Source organism: Barbatula barbatula (assembly GCF_947034865.1).
Source record: "Barbatula barbatula genome assembly, chromosome: 1".
NCBI classification, from domain to species: Eukaryota; Metazoa; Chordata; class Actinopteri; order Cypriniformes; family Nemacheilidae; genus Barbatula; species Barbatula barbatula.
The window spans coordinates 2,913,702-2,931,074 of record NC_136766.1 but is presented as its reverse complement, the minus strand read 5'-3'; the positions used below and the strand labels follow the sequence as shown (position 1 = coordinate 2,931,074).

Below are 17,373 nucleotides of genomic sequence, written 5' to 3'. Positions count from 1 at the left end.
GCACTGTGCGTAGGGCACCAAGTGCTGAGGTGGCACCAAAAATAGCCTGATGAATTTTAATCTAATATTATTTCATTAGGCTATAGAAAAATAATTAGGCAGGCATATTTTAGCCATGTATATGTAAAAAAAACCGGCCGAACAATCCCATATCACCCCATCCCATCCACACCACCAACCGCCCATGCACGGCAGTGTCTGTTGATCGCGCGTGTGCCTGACACAGTTTGACAGACGGTAGCCTAGGCAACTTATTTGGAAATGGCCCCGAAAAGACAGCAGGAGTCAGGATCAGAGAAAAGAAAGAAGAAGAAACTGCGAGATGATGCCCGTGCATCACCTGCAGGTAAGTCCATGTTTAATCAAATTAAATTCGAGAAATGTGCTTTAGCCTCCTCGTTAGAGCGCTCGTCTCCCATTCTGACCGACGTCGGTTCGAAGGCCGTGTCGAGCGGGGCGAGTAACTTTAATTTCGGTGCAGCTTGCAATCTGAATTGAGCTTTTACTGTTAAACATTGATAGTTTTTTGTTTTGCTATTCTGTTTACTGAAGAAAAGTTTGCACCTTTAAGGGGGGGGGGGCATCATAATGGAATTATGCTTAGGGCACCAAAATGGCTAGCAGCGGCCCTGGTCAGAAGTGACCAATGTTCATTTTTTCTTGCTGTAACAAATTGTTAGAAATGACAGAATCTATTATTTTTGTGTCAGATTTTCATTCCAAAGACATTAATCTGTAACGTAATGTTTTATTGCTTTGTCTTCACCTACATAAAGCCATCGCAAACCCAACTTTAGAATGTTTTCATCTGATATAAAGTCCATTTTTACTTCCTTTAAGAATATGTCAAATCCGTTGAAGTCAAGGCTTCAAAAACGTTTAACATCATTGAGTCTATTGTAACTTAAGCTATCTGTAAGAGGTCCTTTTTTTCTTTTTTCTTTTTTATCTTTGCTATATCTTGTAAATTTGTGTATCTTATCTAACTTCATGTGATGATGTCCGTTTTTCCCCTGTTATTTCAACTCTATTGTTATTCTTTAAACTGCAATACATTTAAAAAAATGTTGTTGCAAGAAAACACACAGACTCGCGCGTTATTAAATAGTGAAATACACTTGAAATAACCAATCCTTAAAACGATTCTTTTAAAATATTACAAATTATTTTAAAGAATATTTAAATCAATCATGAATTAATTGAGAAATTCGTATGACGCTTATTGCTTAATGTGTAAATCGCTTGAATGTGTAAATGAAAGCGTCCGGCAAAAATAATTAAATGGTCACACGGCGCTGCGCAGACCACTCGGCCTATGACATCCCAGTAGCGCGAGAGCGACTTAAAAGCTGACCCGCCCTCGCGATACTTCAATGTCATGCTCCGATCGGACTGCGCAGCCCTGCATGAAGTCCATGACGGTGTAGATCCGCCGGGTCGCTTCCGTGTTTACAATCTGCAGACGCGACAGAAGCTCATGGCTTTCATCCGGAGGAAGCAGCGCGCCAAAGAGAGGTATTTTATCGCAGTTTAATGTCCGAATGTTCACTTTGCGTAGATTTTGAATGAATGCTGTAGGTGACGCGTCGGAAGACCTCGATATGATCTCTCGTGTCCGTCCGGCCTCAGCTCTCGGACTTCAGGCGTATCGTGGTGTCGTCACTTCGGTCATCCGCTGCGTGCGCCACTAGAAATAAAACATTTAAAACACTTTTATTAGCGACGCGCGTCTTTTTGTTGATGTTAAGACGAGACAAATATCCTACAGGAGATTTTCATCAAAGCTAAAATAGATTTGACATCTTTTAACTCCTCAATGGTGTTATTTGTAATAATAATGCGTTTTACCTATTGTTTTTGCTGCCAACATGTGACGTCAACAACAATAATGTATTTTATGTATATGTATACATGTACCTTAAGTAGTTCTTTCATTTTTCTCAATTAATTCATGTTTTCTTTAAATATTCTGAGTTATGAAGATTCTTTCGATATTTGACACTAGGCACGGGCCGGTATTCTGCACCTTAATGAAAACATCACGGTTTCGCGGTATTGCGGTATTACCATTAGAACACTTAAATGTGTTATTTACTAATGTCTGCGTATCCAAAAATTTTACTTTTTAACTGGACAAAAAACATTTCCTTTTGAACCAACATATAGAACATGTGTGTCATGTATAAATAAAGCCTTGAAATGACAATCTTCTTTCAAAAAATATAGTTTTTGTCATATATATTAGACAATAAACATCAAATTGAATTCATTATTTTCTGTAAACACAGCTCATACCTTAGAAACGGTATCACAGAAACGCTTAGTGGTTTTGATACCTCTTTTAAACCTCGGTATACCTTGAAACCGGTCCATTCAATGAATTTGTAAAGCCATTTAATAATAAAGCAATCATTATAGGTTTCATGCATACTAATCCTCATAATCTCTCTTTATGTTTATGTTTATGTTTAGGTTTTCCCTGCTGTTACTGGATCTAGAGGAAAATTATTTTGAACAACACACAGCATATAATCTGACCGGCAGAAGCACAGAGGCGGACGGGTGACTAACTGAAATAATGTTGAATATATCATGAGAGAAATGTGAGAGGGTGTTTTCTGTCATCTGCTCAAACCGTCACTGTGTTTCTTTATATTCAGACGCAGTACGGGCTCATTAAAGATCTGCTCCAAATCGCTCATATACGAGCCGGATGATGCTCTTGAGCCTATTTTAAAGGTTTCGTCACCTTCTCATTCTGATCTGATGATTCGGCTCTATGCTTTCTGTAAGGTTTATAACATCATCATTGTGTCTTTAAATCCAGATTCCTCTAAAAGACTGCAGAGGAATAGAGGCGGAGGAGGAAACAGACAACAATCCATTTATAGAGTAACGCTACTTTAATATTTCTCTGTAGTGATGGTTCATGTTTAAGCGCTATTCTAGAGCTGGGTTTTTATCGCTGGTTTCTTTTGCAAACATTTTCCCTTTTTCACATCCTTCTCTGGTTTGTTTGCAGAAGTAAACCTGCTCGTATTCTTATAGAAACCAAACAGGTGAGCGTGTCCACACGTGTCTGTAAATTCTGTCCTCTTACTGCGTTCGCTCATTTCATTGAATCATTTTTCTTTTATCATCAGTTTTATCTTATTAAAGAAGGAAATGTGGTTGCTCCATATAAATATGAGAGGGTGAGTGAGTTTATTGTGTCCGTCGGGAGTTATTATTACACGTATAATATTTGATATTGCTATTCTTATAGAGGCCTCTGCGAAATAATATTTCCAATATTTTCATTTTAGGGAGATAAAAAGATTTTATTCCAACTGGAAGTGTCCAGTAAAACAGAAGACGTTGTTCAAATCTTACTGCAGGTTGGTTTTCGTTTTGTGAATGTTTAATGTTACGTTTTTAATATCGTCTGCTGAAATAAACCACACTGCTGTCGTTGCAGTTATACAGAGCATCATGTCTGGATAAGTTGGGTGACCAGACGGCTATGGTCAGTAAAATAACACGTTCATTGTAACCGAAAACGTTATGGTCTGCGATTGTTGCTTTCCTGATCCATTATATCTGAACATTTATTTTGCAGATCGCCGCAATCCTGCAGTCCAGGTTGGCAAGAACAAGTCTTGATAAAAACAGGTAATAACCAACGATAGTAATATTATGTTGTTCGGTTGTGTCAAATGGTTGCTCATCGATCAGCTGATAAAGTGTTTTAATGGTTGTCTCCCCAAGCCAAACGTTCACTTTTCGAAACACATGGAAGTGCTGACTGATGTTTGTGTAGTTTTCAGCACGTGTTTGAGCAGCCTCACATGGAGTGTGTAGCCGAGATGGTTTCACCGCTGGTGACGAACGCCGGTCACGTCTGTATCACAGATCACAACCTTTACTTCCAGCCTCTGAACGGATATCCTGTGAGTTCACCTGTCAAGTCTTCTAAAGTGTTTTTACCAGCGAGCGTGCATCATCGTCTGTTCTCATGTGTTTGTGAAAGGATTCGGTGGTGCTGATCGAGTTACATCAAATAAAACGCATCTATAAACGAAGACACGGGCTGAGGCCTCTGGTGAGTGTAATGTAATAATTGAGTGTGTTCGAGTATTCGATATCTGTTTGCAGAGACATTCTTATATGCGTTAAGTGTCTGTGTTGTGTGTGTTCAGGGTCTGGAGGTGTTCTGCACCGAGAACGATCTGTGCTCTGACATCTACCTGAAGTTTTACAACACTAAAGACAGGGATGAGCTTTACTACTACATCGCAACTTTCCTTGGTAGGCGTCGACAATTTTTCAAACTCCATGATGTTGACATGATGCATGACAGTGATGTGTGCCGTGTTTGCGATGTAGAGAATCACATGACGGAGCACACGGCCGAGAGCTACATGCTGCAGTGGCAGAGAGGTCTGATCTCCAACTATCAGTATCTTCTTCATCTCAACAACTTGGCGGACCGCAGTGTGAACGATCTTTCCCAGTATCCGGTGTTCCCGTGGGTCCTGAGCGACTACAGCAGCGCACATCTTGGTCAGTCTTTCTCTCTCTGTCCTCTGTCAGTCGCGGGTTTGAGGCGTAACATCAGACAGTGAGAGATGTCTGTTTCTTCTTTCAGACTTGCTGAATGCTGCTTCATTTCGAGATCTCAGTAAACCAATCGGAGCTCTGAATACAGAGAGGCTGGAGAGATTACTGGTGAGAAATGACAGAGAATCATCATACGCTCGACATAATCGAATACACGTCTTCATAAGTACGGAACCTTCCTGTGTTTGTGTGTGTGCTTCAGGAACGTTACAGAGATATGCCCGATCCAAAATTCATGTACGGCAGCCATTACTCTTCACCTGGATATGTGCTGTTCTATCTTGTGAGAGTCGGTGAGTCATTCACATCAAGAATGATAACTATCACAAATATAACAATACAGAGGATCGATATTGTTGGGATCATTTTCAGAGCGATTCCAAAATCCATTTGAATTTAAAGGGCTCAGGCATGTCAAATACAAAACTGCAGCGCTTGATCTTAAGTTTATTGTCGTGCGTTGTGCGGACGCGGAAGTTACGGCGTGACCTACGCAGACACGTGTTAATATTTCAAGGCCTTAAATGAGGGGTTAAATAAGCCAGTTATTTTATGTTAATCACGATTACCTATAGAGCTGTACGATTATTTCTGAAGATAGCCGACCTCCCCGGGGCGTTCCAATGGGCGGAGCTAAAAACGAATACGGGCAGCCTCTGCGTGCCGTCCGCCAACAGTAGCATGGATGTAAATACCGTACAAAAAGTTTTGTTGCTGTCATAACGTTAACTATGGCTTACAGTTTGATCGAGAACTTACATAAATGGTCCAGAATCGGACCCCGAGTCTCTAGTAGAACAAGAACCACAGCAGCAATGACTAGATGGACGTCTCTATATGGTAAACATTGTTATTCCTCGATAGCTTTGCCGCTATTTTGAAATCCTATAAGTCACCATTCATAATGTTTTGATTCTCTTCTGTATTTGCCCGTACAGGTGTAATGCATGTAAATGCATCATTACATAATCGCAAAGAGACTGTATATCCGCACTATGTCTTATTCATACTTACAAACAATTTACCGTAACGTTCATATTGGGCATGTTTCGTTTGTGAGAGCCCGCTTAAAAAATCCATAATTTCATATACAGTACATTATAGTATCATAAAAAGTAACGCTTTGTATTTTCTATTTTAAAACGTGACACCGATCCAAATGATCCTGTTGTTTACATTATATGCACTGAGATGCCGGTTGCTAACAAAACATAGATATTTCACAATATAAAAGTAAAAGTAAGACAAAGTTTTACTTACCGGCTTTGGTTCAGACTCCAAAAAGTCGCGCGGTACTCACCACGGCTTCTCCAGGAAGGAAACACACTGATAGGCGTCTCTTCCGCTCGCTCTCTGCGTCATTCATGGGCGTGCTTTTCCAGGAGAATGGCCGATAAAACCATAGGATCCTTGTTTCGAAACAGGGATCCAGACCGAAACTTTTAAAAAACTCGTTTTTTAACAAGTTGACCATGTTAAGGTTGAGGACCCAGCACGTTTAACAGTATAAAGAAGGCAATGGATGTAATAGCATGTTAGTCCTCCTTTAATAGCTTCATAGTCTTTTCACGTGTGTAATTCAAATCCTTTCTCTTCAGCTCCAGAACACATGCTGTGTCTGCAGAACGGACGCTTCGATCACGCAGACAGAATGTTTAACAGGTATTTAAACACACACACACACACACACAAGTTCTTGTTAAATATATGTTTGCGTTCATCTTTGTTCATTTGTACATGCAGTGTTGGAGAAACGTGGAAGAACTGTTTAGAGGGCGGCACTGATTTTAAAGAGGTGAGAACCCTTCAGTAATTCAGTTGTGTAGTAAGTGAGTAGCTCTGAATCTGTGGCATTGAAACATTGTGATTTGTGCTTGTTTGGCAGCTGATTCCTGAGTTTTACGGGAGTGACAGCAGCTTTCTGAAGAATCTGCTGGGCTTGAATCTGGGCAGACGGCAGGGAGGAGGTCGAGTTGGAGATGTTGAACTTCCACCGTGGGCGTCAGGTGCACCTTTTATGTGTTTCTCATCTAGTTTCATCTTTGTGAATTTAGGAAGATATCTGCTAGTACAGGGTGATATTAGAATATTTATGATATATTTTCAGTTCCATTCAAACTGGTTTTAATTCATTATTATTTTACTATAGTTTGAAACTATATAACTTGATGTTATACTGTATTATTTCGATTAATGTGTTTGTAATCATGTCTGTTTGGATCAAATTATGAAACATCACTATGAATATTTATATAAATAAATATATGAGAATGTGAAGTTGACGTCACGCCCTATGTTGCATGTTGCAGTGGCGCCGCCATCTTGGGAGGGTCATACTCTGCCACATTGTTTTGAAATGTACTGTTACTTGTTTTGCTTGATATATGGAGAAGTCGAAAGTGAAAGAACCAGGGGCTTTTCCTGAACAACTGCGTAATGCTTTAGCAGTTTTTGACACAGCAAGGCTGATCTACCATAGTTATATTTCCTAATCAAATAAGAAAAACAAAGCACTGCATTGAACATACTAACAGCGATCCTCCCAAGATGGCGTGACATCGATTAACAAGCTCTATATTGTCAATTGGAATATTATTTGAATGATTTTAATGAAAGTTTTGCTTTTCAATTCTGAATGTAGGAATTCACTTGAACAACTTATTTTAACATTTTCATTTGTATTTCCCTCTCTGTGATGTATCGTGTGGCTGCGCATGCGCAGATGTAGATGACTTCCTGCAGAAACTGAATGCAGCGCTGGAGAGTCAGTACGTGTCTGAACACCTTCACGAGTGGATTGATCTGATCTTTGGCTACAAACAGAGAGGAAGTGAAGCTGTGGCGGCCCACAACGGTAGAACACACATAGAACATTCACTACATCTAATCACAAAGCTGCATTAAAAATTTAAATGACAGCGCACCCGAAAATGTAATTTCTGTTATTAACTTAGTTCCATGATTTGATTTAATTTTGATTTGATATCGTTTTGGGTAAGGATCACTTGAAATAAATGAAATGCTGAATGTAACTGCATGCAAATATAATGACGTATGCTGTATTTCAGTTTTCCATCCGTTAACATATGAAGGAGGAGTTGACTGTGATAGGTAAATTTCTCATCAAATTCAACGATATCTCTACTGAATGGCTCATCTTTAGGTTTATGAATCTGGTTTTGTGTGTGTGTATATGTTTTATACTGTATGTGTCAGTGTACATTGTTAAGTGTGTGCGCGCATGTTTCTGCAGCATCGAAGACCCAGATCAGAAGATCGCCATGTTAACTCAGATTTTGGAGTTTGGACAGACGCCACGGCAGCTCTTCACCACTCCTCATCCTCAGAGGATCACGCCACGCTTTCACAACCTGTCGTCGACCCCCAGCCTCAGCAGCAGTGAGTTCTCACCAGGTATTATTTAAATGTCACATTATCCTCAGAATTTATCCATTGGTACTTGTATGTCTCCTGACGCAGCATGTCTAATGCTGCTGTTTATGTTTCGAGAGTTATTTATCAAATGTTTATACCAGGAGTACATTGTACCAGGACATGAGTCTGCATTAGTGAATGAAGATAAGGGGGTGTCGAACCAGTGGTGGTCTTGTAGGCCAGGAGCAGAGTCTTGAATTTGATGCGAGCGACTATAGGGAGTGTAACTTAATGAAGAGAGGAGTGACGTGTGCTTTCTTCGGTTCATTGAAGAGCACTCTTGCAGCTGCATTCTGGATCATCTGGAGAGTTTAGCCAGTAGCGCATTGCATTAGTCCAATCTGGACAGAACAAGATCCTGGACTAGGACTTGCATAGCATTCTCGCATAGGAAAGGTCTTATTTTCCTAATAATATAGAGGATGAATCTATAGGACAGAGTGGTGCTGGCAACCTGATCCGTGAAGTTTAGCTGATCACCACTCCGAGGTTTCTGGCCATTCTGGAAGATGTGATGGTTAATGAGCCCAGTTGAATTGAGAAGTTGTGATGAATCTTTGGGTCGGTCGGGATTACAAGCAGTTCTGTTTTTGCAAGGTTCAGCTGCAGGTGATGGTTCTTCACCCAGAGAGAAAGGTCGATCCGGCATGCTGATATTCGGGCAGAAACAGTTGGATCGTCATGCTTAAATGACAGCTGGAGTTGCGTATCATCCACGTAGCAGTTTTTCTGAATTACAGAGCCTAGGGATGTCATCTATACAGAAAAGAACAACGGTCCAAGCACTAAGCCCTGAGGCACCCCTGTATCGAGATGTTGGGACTCAAAGACCTCACCTCTCCAGGATACTCTAAATGACCCACCATTGTAGCACTATTTCAGAGACACCCATAGCCTTGAGGGTTGACATGAGGATGTGGAGGTTAATGGTGTCAAAGGCAGCAGTCAGATCAAGTAGGATAAGTGCAGATAAGAGTTAGAGGCAACACTTGCCAGTCTCAGGACTTCAATGACCGAGAGCAGCACAGTCTCTGTGGGATGACCGCTCTTGAAACCAGACTGGTTGCTGTTCCTGAGGTTGTTCTGCATGAGAAAGAAGGAGAGCTGGTTACATAGAACACACTCTAGAGTTTTGGCAATGAAGGGGAGGAGAGATACTGGTCTGTAGTTCTCTAACAGTGCAGGCGTAAGAGTGGGGTTTCAGTAGCAGGGTAATACAGGCCTCTTTGAAGACTGTGGGAAATGTACCATTGTATACAGAGGAGTTGATAATGTGGGTCAGAGCAGGAACAACAGATGGAGAGATGGCCTTGAGGAAATGAGTGAGGATGGGATCTAGCAAGCAGGTAGTCGGGTGATAAGAAAAAATGACCTTGGAAATGCCAAATCGAATTTGACCAAAGGGGAAGTGTCTGGAGAGTTTAGGTCCAGATCAAGAGTGATGAGGGAATCCTCAGACGCAATTTTTTCAAGTGGTATAATGGAGTAGGTGTAGTGTACAGTTCATTCGTACCAACTAACATTAAAAAAAGGAACATAACATGAATGACTTCACAATCTAGTTACACAAAAATTTGTTCTCCTCGTGTTTCATGAATGATACTACATGTGTGTATTTTACTGGTGTCTGTACTCTGTACAGCACGTGATGGATGATGATGTTAATGTTGTTTTGTTCAGTGTCACCCAGCATGGAGTCATTTGAGGACCTGACGGAGGAGAGTAAGAAAATGGCCTGGAGTAACATGAACAAACTCACACTGCAGTCCTGTCACAAACTACACAAAGAGTGAGTGTCTGTGTGTATGAACCGTACCGTACCTTATGTGTGGAAGAGAGCTGTTGAGTTTGACCTTTAACCCTTGTGTCCATTGCTTTGAATGTGTGTACAGGGCATTAACAGGCATTGCTATGACCCTCAGTGGAGAGTGGATCTTCTCAACATCTCAAGGTTAGTTAGTTTTCTGTCACTAAAAATGACCTCAGATTGATGCTTATTTTTTTGTTTGAACTAAAAAGTGAATTAAAAGGAGCTAAAATGAAGTCGTTTAAATACATCAGAGCATATTTTCTGTTATTTCCACCTGTTTTTCATTTTCTGCAAATAAATGCAAATAGAAACAAGTAGAAGTAGAATAGTATTGTGACCTATTTTATAATAATAATACGACTCTTCTATTTCCATCAGCTCTCACATACATTAGTAAATATGTATATATCTGTTGTCTCTATGTAGACTCTACACTGAAGATGTTCTCCAAAGATGGTGTCCTACACAGAAGTGTGTCATTATCCAACATGGTAATGATTCTAATATACAAGACACATTAGCATAAAACTTAACGCATAAAGATCCTTTAATTGAGATCCCTTATCCATTCAAGGCTCTGTCCTCCTGCCTGTTGTTGCCCGAGGATCAGATCGTCGTCTGTTCTTCATGGGACAATAACGTGTAAGACGGTCACCTCCATCGCTCTCGTGTGACGCTCGCGTGTGAAGCCTTTCTGTAACACCCATATTGTTTCCTGCAGGTATTTTTACTCCATTGCATTTGGAAGACGACAGGACACATTAATGGGTCACGACGATGCGGTCAGTCACATGTGCTGGAGGAATGATAAGCTTTACACGGCATCTTGGGATTCAACCGTGAAGGTATTTTTGCTGTCATCATTGACATGAAGTTGCACACTTATAGGACGCATTTTCTTTAAATGTTTCTACGGATGAACAGAAAGAACTTTTGATATAAGGATGTGCTCGCTAGCTTTATGCTGTCTCTATTTTTTGTGTTTGATCAGATCTGGAAGTGTGTAGCTGCAGATGTTTCCAGTAATAAAAGGACTCAGTTTGATGTGTTGGCTGAATATGAGCATGAGGCTGGGGTCAGTGTCTCGCATCCTCACACGCACACACCTGTGCTTTTTATGACTTCATTCATTACTGACGCTTTCCATGAATATTGTCGAAAAATATGGGGTTTGTGTATTTATACACTCAGGTTAATACATTAGACCTCAGTCCGGCCGGCACACTTTTGGCAACAGGCACTAGGGAAGGAATCCTCACCGTTTGGGATGTCAGCAGCCCTCTGCCCCTCCATCAGCTACCCTGCCATTCTGGAATCATCCATCAGGTGGCCTTCAGTCCCGGTGAGTGACCGTCACACTTGTGTTTGCATACGGGCATTTCCAGCGTTATGGAGATGACATAAAAATGCTCAGAGAATCTATTTGTTACCAATATATTGAATCATCAGTTTATATTTTACTAAACCCTTGTTGACAGAGTCTACACATCAGAAAAATATCAGTCTATGTAAAATGTTTCTGTTTACAAAAAGGGGCGCTGTTTCTGGGAGACGGCATACTTTGTCGGATTTCTGTCAATTAAAATGCACGAACCTGAAGCAATAATACACAGCGTTTTTGTAAACGAATACTGAGCTTTTTGAAAACGCAACCGAAAGGGGATACATTTGAAAACGCCCTTTTCGCGTTATAGTGTAGATGAGGAAAACGGAGGGATTAAAAAGCATGACGCGTTTTTCATCATGTGACGCAGTTGTTCGCTGTTTGCTAGCATTAATGTCGGTTCATGCTTACTTTACATTGTATTTTTGTATTGTTAGGAGACGGAATATTTAATTACTCGCAGTTATTGTTTGGCAGCGGAGCGTGAGTTAAGTTTCACTTTTGCTTTTGCAGCTTTTTTATCTTGTGTTACCCGCAGCAACATCTCTTAAGTTTCCTCATAGCCCGTCTAGTTAAAACGAACTGTGTCTTTGCTCAACATTGCCGCGACGTAATAATGCAGAAATGTAATAAACGCCTGACAGAAATGACAGATGCTGATGTGTCTTAGGTTTAACTTTAAGCGGCAGCATTGATAAAGCTAGTGTGGACGAAGAGCGTTTTAAAAACTAAAACTCAGTTTCCAAATGAAAACGCACTAGTGTAGACAGATGGTGCGTCTACTATCCGTCCTAAATAGTATTCGAAAGTAGAATTAGTATGTCCCATATCATAGTACGTTGAAATGAGAATTCTCAAAGTACCCGGATTGTCTACTGCTTCGGGAGAAAATTCGAGGTGTGAATCCACGGACACTTAAAGGCTGATATTACCCACAACCCACCGCGAGAGGGCGGAGTTTAGTGACTCTCCACTGCATTAATAAAATGAATTAAAAGATGCTTTTATGAACTGCTATATTCAATGCAAGGAAGAGCTGTATTTTGATGTTCGTGACAAATAGTGTCGAGGACGACAGTGTCGTCTAGACAACAACCACTCCCGTTTCCTGTTAGTTTTACCCATTGCGTGCATACAGTTTTGCTACGCACTAAAATGTATATAATTTTCCATAACAAAAACAGTACATACTTACTTACCGGACCATGACAAATCATGCACTTAAAATAAAACAAATGCTTAAATAACATGGATAGACCTCACATGGATATTAGAAACACCAAATGTTGAAATCTGTTCTGTTAGCATAGTAAAACCTGTTGCTAAAAACAGATTTTTTCATGCTAAGTTTTGCAATTTTAGGGAATTACGAAAAGATGAAATGGATGGAGACCTGTGCTAAATGTGCATTGTGTGTGTGTGTTCAGACAGTCGACACATTCTGAGTGTCGGTGGGGACGCGTGTTTGGCCGTTACAGATGTACAGACAGGGATGCTCATTTCTACTGTACAGGCGGAAGAACAACCGAGGTGGGACGAGCATGTGTGTGTTGTGTACATAAGTACATGCATGTTAATGTGAACACGTGTGTGTTTAGCTGTCTGTACTCTCTTCAGGTGTTTTCTGTGGGACGGCAGCACCGTGTTGACCGGAGGACTGTCAGGAAACCTAACTGTGTGGAACCTTCTGAGCAGTAAAGTCATTCAGAAGATCCCAGCTCACTCAGGTAATTCCCCAATAAACTCTTAATTTGTTGCTTATTAATAGTTAGTATGCTAGTAGGTAGGATGAGGGATGTAGAGTATGTGCTTTATACTGTAAGCATAATAAACAGCCGATATACCAATAATAGGCATGCTAATTACAACTAGTTAATGAGTAAGTAGCATTAGAACTTGAAAATTACATGTTGCCGTGTTTGAAAGTAAGCAGTCTGCCAAGTTGTCAGTCCAAATGTAAATGAATAACAAAGCAAACGAGACGTGACCTAGTCCGAGTCTCTAACCGCCGCGTATCTACCTCACTAGAAATAGTCCCCGCCTACGTTTAGCTGGGACTGCCGCGAAAACTAACAACGCACAGTAAAGACGAAATAATATTATTACTAACGTATTAACAGTATTTTAAGTAAAAAATATCATGTTTGAGCAAAAGCACAACATGCATGTTGTCACACTGGATGTTTTGATGACAAGAGGTGTAATTTGCCACTGAGAAACATCGTGCTCCAGTCGTGCTGGATTTTCTTGTAGATTCACGTCTTCGGATGTTTCTTCGTCAGACTCGGCCTCAAGCTGGTAAGGTCAAATCCACGCCATCTCTATCTATACACTGTATATAGTATCCAACCACTTGTAAACCTGAATGCAGTAATGATGATAGCCGTTCCGTTTGCGTCACATGCTAAGCGCGTTTCACCAATCGCAACAGACTACACCATCCGACCAATCACATGACACTAGGTTCTCGGATAGGAGGGGATTAGACGGATGAATCGCGGAACGAATCATTTGAGAGTCTTACAAGAAGTAAGGTATGAAAAACTGCCTATTATTACGACATAATAGTGTTTTAACACCTTTACATAAATAAATGCCAATGAAACAATACGAGTAAGAAGTAATTACTGCAAACACGCAGGTGTGCGCGTGGTCTCACTCACACAGCAGTGGCTCAAGCTTCCGAGTCCGTTCGATGTTTGAAATGAGATGCGCAAGAAGGTAGTCCTACCATCAATAGCATTTGAAAGGCGTGACAAACGTTGAAATTAAACATGTGAACAATGTCCTGTTATCTACTTTGCGTCACGGCCGCGTTACTACCGTGGGTGTGCATAAACTTTCGAATAATTGAACTGCCCTTCGTCAAGTATTCCTTACAAACCTCGGTTATCGGCTTTTGATGTTAAAGAGTTATCGTATCGGCCAAAATGTACATATCGGTGCATCCCTTATTAGTATTTTAGATTTTATTTGTATACTTTTAATCAAATATACATTGGTTTTATATTTTTGCATACACAGCAATACAAGTTTATTGTCAAGTGTTACTGATTTTATTTTCAACAATCTTTTGTCAGACAGTGTAGTTTTGTCTTACAGCTGTAGCAAAGCAGTGAAACGTCGATCACATGATCTCTGCATTAGTCTGATGTTCACCATCATTCTGTTTCTCTGCAGGTGCAGTTACGTGTATGTGGATGAATGAGCAGTGTAGTACCATCATCACAGGTGGAGAAGACAAACAGATCATGCTGTGGAAACCCCAGTACTAACACACACACACACACACGTTTCCATTACACTCTTTGAGAAACAGCCCTACAGAGTGCAATTTATTTCATCGCTGTCTTTTCATGGGTCAGTTTTAATCCGTGGAGAAGTTCTCTATAATATCCACTTTTGATCAAGTTTATTTAAAAGAATTGTGACAAAGGTACTTGCGTTTTAAATGACACGAAGCCCTATAACAGTGAACAGGGCGAGAATTCTTATACATCGGACGACATTTCTTTTAACATTTTACTTTATTTTTAGATTTAGTGAGTGAGCTCTGTTTAATGGCTGCTGTTTTCACATCCAATTTCTATTCATTTATTTGCCTCTGATTCATCACATTATAAAAACACATGTATTACATTTATTAGATATAATATGGACGCAACTCTGACGTAAGTACAAGCAAACAATTCATATAATGCTTCAAAGGTTGTTATTATATCTCTAAATTATAAATAATCAATTGTAGCTCACATACATTTTAAGAGTTAACACCTTCATTGTTGTTCACCTTCACTGAGCAATCTGTTTTTCTGTTATATTAATATCGCTGACGCTTGCAGGTTTTTCTTTATGATTTTTGTCAGTTTGTTTATATGTAAAACATCAGTTGAACATGAATGCACATGACATTCTGAATCTGTCAGTAACGCTTACAACTGAATTGAAGAATTCTCTTCTAGTTTGATGGTTTTATGTCATGAACAATCGGTGCCGTTTTTCCGCCATAAACATTCGAAGGGAGATTTTAATGTGCCTTTGTTTTCAATCATTTGAGAATTGCTGTTAGAGCCATTCGATTTACAGAATATATACAGTAAATACATATACCGGTTATGTATGAGAGCATTATGAAAGATTGGACAATTCTGTAACATAAGATGTACAGAGATAATATCAGCTTAACATGTTATAGGTGCATTTCTGTATATAGGAATCATTTTGTATTCACACATTATTTATAAATGAAAGCCTTGAGAAATTGCTCTTCAGTGAAGAGCGGTTGTGTTATTATGTGTGTTATTCATGAAGCGTGTTCAAACATAAGGTTAATTGTACGATTATGCAAAATTCTGTCAATAATCACACGTCACGATGCTATGTCTCCATATATTTGGGAGCTTTTTGCTGAAAAAGACCCATTTTCCGTTCTGTGTTTATTGGGTTTATGATGCGTGTAATTCATTTGTTACTCGTGTGTTTCTTTTTTAAGCCTCTTGGAAGAAAATCCGGACTTCTGAAACAAGTTTGCAAACGCACAATTGTTATACGTGTGATTTCTGTTAAAAGTTCAGTTTTTTCTGTATTAAATAATAACATTAAGACATTTATGTCTGTATTTCTATTGTCTTAACAACTTTATGTGAATTCAACAGAAATTAATTTACTTTGAACACCTCACAAGATGTTCAATCCAAATGAGGTTTAAAGAAATCGCTCACCAACAAAATCAATCTGTCACCGCCTCGTGTCATTCAAAATCTGTATAGATGGTTTCATCTTAAAGGGGTCATATGGGGTGAATACTTTGGTGTGTTATAAGTTGCCCATGCATGTATTAGAAGTGTACAATTGCAAAAAACTGAAATTTTGGATCAAAAGATGCATTCTATCTAAAAGCAAATGCTCGCCCAGACCAAAATGTCTACGTAAGTTAGGTTGGCGTACCTGTCAGTACAATTCTTTTTGGATCCTGATGTTCCAAATATGGTAAGAAGTGTTACATTAACGTCACACACTTGCAGTATTCCACCAATCGGGCAACGGTTGCAGTTATAGACATTTTCAAGTTCATTCCTATAATAGCACCATCTAGTGGCCGAACGGGGAAGGTTTTTTTGTGACCCCGGACTGAGTGTCTAAGCATATGGTCCAACCCTGTTGAAGTCAGCTCAAACGGTTCACAAATTATGGCCATTTTAGTTAAATATGCTACTTCCTTTTTGGACATTTTTGCGCTGCCTAGCGACCGTGCTAGCGACTGAAAACTTTTTTTGGATAATTATTTACATTCACTGTCCACAGAATTCGTCTGCCTTGGATTTGATTCCGATTGGGCAAAAAACCTAGATCGCAAAAGTAGGTTTCGCATAAAATGCAAATAAGCGAAAAGATTTGCATAACGAAAATTCAATCGGAGAAATACGTTTTTTAAGTTTTGAGCCAATATTTACTTTGATATAAAACACTTGGGTGTGCGACATACGGCTTCGGGGTTACGAGCGCAAATGCATTCAGCATCGCTGTAGCGCCCCTATTGTCCGAAATGGCTGGCTCCATGTATCTGAGTAGCGAGCAAGACTACTACCATCTGACCGAGTCTCAGCTCTGTCGGTCTTTACCATTTGGGCTGCCCGATCTGTTTTATGGCACAATAAAAAAAAGATTAATAAAACAGACATTTACAATTGGTTTATAGTGCTATGTGCTCGAACCCTTATTAATATGAACATAAATCAATTAAAATATAAATAGTAATATCATTAGACACAAACAAATACAAACCAGGGGTCAGGCGCATACACGTCCGACGAAACGTCTATATGGATGCTTGTCCGTGGAATACAAAAGAAGATATTTTGAGAAACGTCTCAGTGGTTTTGTTACTTTGTCACCAACTTTCTTCAAAGTGTTCTGCAGAAGAAAGAGAGTGAGTAAATGATGAAAGAATTCTTGTTTGTTGGTGAACTTTCCTTTAGTCAACGGATGAATTGAGTCGGACAGACAGTCAAAGTCATGATGTTGATCAGAGACGTGTCACATGTAAATGCTGTAGTGTCTCTCTCTCTCCACGCACCTGCTGCATGAGGTCCATATATAACCAGAGGTCAAACTGAAGACTGAAGTACACAAGCTGACTGACACC

At 39.9% G+C, this 17,373-nt stretch overlaps 1 protein-coding gene across 2 annotated transcripts; it reads left to right on the top strand.

Moving 5' to 3' along the window:
• Positions 1 to 1,414: 1,414 nt before the first annotated feature.
• On the top strand, positions 1,415 to 15,837 carry nsmaf (neutral sphingomyelinase (N-SMase) activation associated factor). 2 transcript variants are annotated; one of them, XM_079457657.1, is made up of 31 exons: positions 1,415 to 1,515; positions 2,473 to 2,562; positions 2,661 to 2,739; positions 2,828 to 2,892; positions 3,023 to 3,059; positions 3,144 to 3,194; positions 3,306 to 3,377; positions 3,458 to 3,505; positions 3,599 to 3,651; positions 3,800 to 3,929; positions 4,010 to 4,081; positions 4,179 to 4,287; positions 4,366 to 4,542; positions 4,628 to 4,707; positions 4,802 to 4,892; positions 6,198 to 6,261; positions 6,343 to 6,394; positions 6,485 to 6,605; positions 7,322 to 7,453; positions 7,668 to 7,710; positions 7,853 to 8,013; positions 9,715 to 9,823; positions 9,927 to 9,985; positions 10,271 to 10,335; positions 10,419 to 10,486; positions 10,566 to 10,689; positions 10,836 to 10,919; positions 11,036 to 11,186; positions 12,656 to 12,758; positions 12,846 to 12,955; positions 14,409 to 15,837. In XM_079457657.1, exons 1-31 carry the CDS (start codon positions 1,478 to 1,480, stop codon positions 14,501 to 14,503), a joined length of 2,733 nt encoding a protein of 910 aa, XP_079313783.1. In that variant the 5' UTR covers positions 1,415 to 1,477; the 3' UTR covers positions 14,504 to 15,837. The 2 variants fall into 2 exon arrangements, with proteins under 2 accessions (XP_079313783.1, XP_079313784.1); XM_079457658.1 differs by having other exon boundaries at positions 1,432 to 1,515; positions 7,853 to 7,998.
• Positions 15,838 to 17,373: the final 1,536 nt, after the last annotated feature.

Coding starts and splice junctions, on each gene's coding strand:
- nsmaf (XM_079457657.1), top strand. CDS start 1,478: ATGGCTTTCATCCGGAGGAAGCAGCGCGCCAAAGAGAG. Junction 4,288..4,365: donor CTACATCGCAACTTTCCTTG/GTAGGCGTCGAC, acceptor TTTGCGATGTAG/AGAATCACATGACGGAGCAC. Junction 10,920..11,035: donor AATATGAGCATGAGGCTGGG/GTCAGTGTCTCG, acceptor TTATACACTCAG/GTTAATACATTAGACCTCAG.